The sequence below is a fragment of the Crinia signifera genome, chromosome 5 (assembly GCF_055691185.1).
Source record: "Crinia signifera chromosome 5, ASM5569118v1, whole genome shotgun sequence".
NCBI classification, from domain to species: Eukaryota; Metazoa; Chordata; class Amphibia; order Anura; family Myobatrachidae; genus Crinia; species Crinia signifera.
Window position 1 is genome coordinate 227,684,728 of NC_139221.1, and position 5,022 is coordinate 227,689,749.

The window sequence follows — 5,022 nt, forward strand, 5'->3', positions numbered from 1 at the left end:
CAATCGGCGTGGGCGGCACTCTTTGAACATTCAGGTGGTATGTGATGCTCATCTCAAAATCCTAAGTGTTGTAGCAGGCTTCCCTGGGAACTGCCATGACGCCTATATTCTGAGGCACTCAGCCCTCTGCAACCGATTCAACCAACAACAAATGCCAGAGGGCTGGCTACGTGGTAAGTACGTTTTTACATATTACCCTCTCTGTCCTTATTTGTACCTGCTCAAATGTGTGTGTTTCCACTTTCACAAGCATATTGCTCTTGTCCCAGTGTCTCCTGTTTGCACAATGCACATACCTTACCATATAAGGCAATAACTTCCTATCTGTGTTTTAGGTGACTCAGGATATGGGTGTGTTTCCTGGCTCATGACACCTTTGCGCTCCCCAGAGGGCCCTGCACAGCACCGGTATAATGAATCCCATATTGCAACCCGCAATGTGGTGGAGCGTACATTTGGCGTATTGAAAAGTAGATTCCGGTGTTTGGACAGGTCATCGGGTACGCTGCTTTACCACCCAGCAAAAGTAGTGATGATTGTCCAGGCTTGCTGCAGTCGTGCAGGAAGCCCAACCTACCACACCTCGGGTAATGAGGGGTACGCCGAGGGGGAATCTGGTGCGTACACAAATCATTAGGCGTTACTTTTTTGGTAAGCACATGTGCCCTGTATTCCAACATGTACCTTTGCTGTAAGTGTACTCATAAAAAAATTATTTAGCAATACCTTCTGTTTCCACCCACATTTAGCCTAATACACAGAGCCCAACTGGTGCAGCTGGTGCTGCTGAACTATCCCTTGCTGTAATCAACCTTGTAAGTACATTTGTAACATGTATGAATTAGGTTTGCTCTAAAACATGGCTCACCTGGTGTTGTGGAACTACACGTGCCAGCATGCCCTGACACACTATAACCATTACAGTCCATACAATGAGTGCCAGAGCTTGCTGGAATATGTAGTTCCACAACCTTTGACGGGCCAGAAGTTACCCAACACTACTTTTCAGCAATCCCATTGTCATATACCATTACACTATGTCATATTTCACACAACAATTGCTTTAAAAATAAGACACAGACAAAATGGTGTGCGTTTAGACATTTTTACTGCAGTATAGTATGTCATAAACAATCTGCATTTTTGTCACTCAAACATTCGAACTGTCGGGGGATGTAACAAGATGTATTGCATATTAGATGCAAATTAAAAATGTATAAAAAATATGAATTATTTTCTCCCACCATCAGGCCACCCTAAACCACTTCTTGAAGCTGCAGCCAGGCCAACCCGGGTCCTAATACTCCGACGGGGTGGGGAAGTGGGGGAGCCACTTACTGGGGTGCTAGATACACTACTCAGTGTAGATGCTGCTGCACCTATGACATTGCCTTCCATCTGCTGAAGTTGTGCCTGCATACCTATTAAGGCATTGGTCTGCGCTGTGCACGATTGGCTGAGTGCAGCTATACTTTGTGCAAGGCTGCCAATATGGCTATTCTGTTCCCTTACAGCATAAGTAAGATCAGCGAAACGGGTGTCAATGCTATTAGCCATGCGCACATGAGTACCTACACCAACCCGTTCACTCCTTGAAATTTTTCTTAATTGAAGAAAAGTGTGATGCATGTACCCCTGGATGTTCCCTATTTGCAGGCTTTGGGAGGCCATAAATTCTATTTGTTTCTCCTTGAAATTTACCAAGGAGTTAGCTACTTGTGCAGCAGAAGCTGCTGTATGGGGTGTGTTTGTGGGTGGGGGTGGGTTGGGAGTCACCCCACTTGGGGGAAGATCACTCTGTGATGACGTCTGTATTTCCTCCTCAGCCGCAAAGGTCTCCACGGGTTCGAGAATGATGTCCATTTCGTCCAACATCATCATAGAGGATTCTGTTGGTTGTGTTCCTAGTTGTACAGTACCTGTGGATACAGATTAAGAGGTAAGTACTGATGCATATATAGGCCAGTCTCTCTTCAGTACTGTTTTTGAAAGGGCTTGGGATGCTGAACGCACATACCTAGGGGTATTATGTACTTACACATGTACCCCGATACTGCATGTAACATTGTCATTAATAATAAGTGAGATGGCTAGGTCAGATTACATTCATTTCCGTTGCAATGTAGCAGCAGGAGATGAATGTAGTGTGAGATATTGTTGATGTGAAATTGGTGTGTGTACTGTATGTGTAATGGCCTGTTTCTTTGTTCATTTACCTGCTTCCACAGATTCTGCTCCAACGGGCCTTCTTTTCTTTGATGCGTGAGCACTTCGGGACGGACAATCTGTGAAAGGAAAGATGGGCAGCCATTATCTACCTTGCAATGGATAAGCATTTATGCCAAAAATGCATTGAAATGACATTACTGGACAATACTTCCTTTGGTTAAGGACTACATTATTTAGTCCCCACATTATTTGACATATGTTTTTCACCTGAATTTTTTGTTAGATTATTATTAAACTATTTGACACATTACAACTGGTGGATAATCTGTGTTTTATGTAGGCATGGCAGCTAAACCACCAGTACACCAATGTTTTTTGGGCCACATACATGTTAAGCTGCTAGAAAGAATGTTAAAGTGTTGATCGATATCAGCAGTTGTGGAACTATAAGGCCCAGCATGATGACCACTTTGAATATAGGAACAGGCAATTTTTTGTGTCTGACCTTGCTGGGCTATGTAGTTCCACAGCAGCACTTTACTTAGCATAACAATACAAGTGAACATTACAGTTTGAAAACATTGCCATGTATGTTTAAGATTGCATGTGGTCACACTTACCAGCTCTGGATGGCGTCGCCGGCCTATCGGTATCTGCGACGTGCATGCCAGGCAGGACCTCAGGGGGTATGATTCTTTTGAGCTTGACCTCATAGGACGTATAGCAGACAGTGGTGGGGCTTCCTCCACCAGTCTTGGTGGCCTCCTCCAACTCCATGGCCATTTTACTTTTGAGCTGTCTCTTGATGTCGTTGAACCTCTTCTTGACATTTCTGACCAGGCGCTTGTGCTGACTTACAGCATTCACTGCCTGGGTGATGTCCTTCCACATAGCCCTTTTCCGCTGTGCAGTGGTCTTGTGGTGACTTTTCCCCAGTAACCGGTCAAACATGGGTATGATAGCCCGGACAAGCGCAGCATTTTCCTCATATGAGAATCTGACCTTTCGGCCACTTTTTGTGCGGCCAGCTTCTACCTCCTCCTCCTCCTCCTTTTCTACTCCAGCCATGTACCTCTCCTCCTCCATGCCAGTGTCTTCCTCCTCCTCACCTCCATCTTATTCCACCTCTGACATGTGGCCCTTCTGCAGCTGCTGAGGGGTATGGAATAGGTCCTGGGTATAGGATGGGGTTGCCAGCGGACTCACTTCTTCACGAAAACCAGTCAACTCTCATCCTAACCCTCTGTTCCATGCTCACTGTCTATCACACCTGTGTCCCTCCTGAGAGCCTGCCCCTCCCCTTTACAATGTAAGTTCTCCCGAGCAGGGCCCTCTTCCCTAATGTCCTTTTTCTTATCTTAATTAAACCATCTTTGATTGCACCAAATACTGCGGTTTTCTGCCACACTGATCACAGTTTTACTTATTTGTTTATGTACTCTATAATGTGGTGCTGCAGATCCCTTTTGGTGCCATATAAATAAAGGATAATAACAATAATAATATTAATGTCTGGGCCCCCTCCTCCCTAGTCTGCAGTGATGCATTAGGGGCTCAGACTCTACTGTGCATGTGTGCTTGGATAATTGAAAACCTCCAGCTAGTAAATGCAAATGTAATTATGCAGCCAGTAATGGGATCACCTTCGAGGTGTCCCCACACCTCACAAATTTTTAGTAATAACACTGGTGATAAATACACAAGTGATGTGATCCCTCCACTGGCGCAAACAGAGTAGAGAAATAATACGTCCCTACTATGGAGGTGGCATTCCTCTTCTCCGCCTCCGAATCGGGGATATGCTGTTCAAGATTTTCCCCTTAGCTCATAACCGCGCCCTTTCCTCTTCTTCCTGTATTGGGCTCTACTGTGCATGTGCAAAACGTTGGGAAAATGGCTGCGGCACCATTTCCCACAATTCCCAGTGATTTCTGCAGTGCCGCTGCCATCAGTTTGGGACTTTGGAATGGGTGTAGTATGTACAGAGTGAGCCACATGGACTCTGGGTCCCATGGGAACTGCACATTATAAATATGCTAATGATCACAGCAGCTACGGTACATCTGCCGTCTTTCAATAGGGGCTATCAGATTTACCAACTTCCGGAATGCAAAGTGTTCCGTTACTTGGACCCAATAGATATGAAAGAATCCATGGGGTTATTCAGACCTGATTGGATCTCTAATGCTAATGCTAATTTGCAGACACCAGTGATCAGATTGCCGCCGCCACGCCAGAGTGAAATCCTGCTCTGTGCAAGGCTGTGAATGGCATGCAAAAATATTGCAGCTCGTTGTACAGCTATAAGGCCATTCGCAACTCACTTACCAGAGTATGGTGGCCAATCCTGGGATCGGCGGGATCTGGCCAAAAAATGTTCGGGATTTCAATCTCGGGATTGGACTATCCAATCTCGAGATTTTGGGATTGCACAGTAAATTGCCAGGCAGCGTCTGAGCACACGCTCAGAAGCTGCCCGGCTGTTCAAGACCCGGCGTGGGGCCGGGAGGCAAGTGGGTTCCGCCTCTGTCACTCACTGTTTGGCGGTGAGCGGGTCCCGGCCTCACTGGGAGGCTAGTGGGTTATGGCCTCTGCGACACTGGAGAGGTTGGGCAGCGAGCGGGCTACAGCACCGGAGGTGCAGCACTGCAGCCTGCGCAGGTTGACCTATCATAGCTGCACCTCTGATGCCGAAAACTGCTCACAGCACCAAAGTTCTTACCTGCATCCGGCGTTACAGCTGCTCCCTGCCTCCATTCCGCTGCCGGGCTCCACTAAAGTAAGGGGGACAGGGGCGCTTTTCTTTTAGGAATGCCAATCCCGGGATTGAGCATTTTTCAATCCCAATTCCCG

General features: G+C 46.6%; 1 protein-coding gene across 1 annotated transcript; it reads right to left on the minus strand.

The window, feature by feature from the left end:
* Positions 1–1,151: 1,151 nt before the first annotated feature.
* On the minus strand, positions 1,152–4,553 carry LOC146079653 (uncharacterized). Its single transcript, XM_083186340.1, has 3 exons — positions 2,790–4,553; positions 2,217–2,285; positions 1,152–1,919 (listed from the first exon to the last, which is right to left on the minus strand). Exons 1-3 carry the CDS (start codon positions 3,253–3,255, stop codon positions 1,231–1,233), a joined length of 1,224 nt encoding a protein of 407 aa, XP_083042466.1. The 5' UTR covers positions 3,256–4,553; the 3' UTR covers positions 1,152–1,230.
* Between the last annotated feature and the right edge of the window lie 469 nt (positions 4,554–5,022).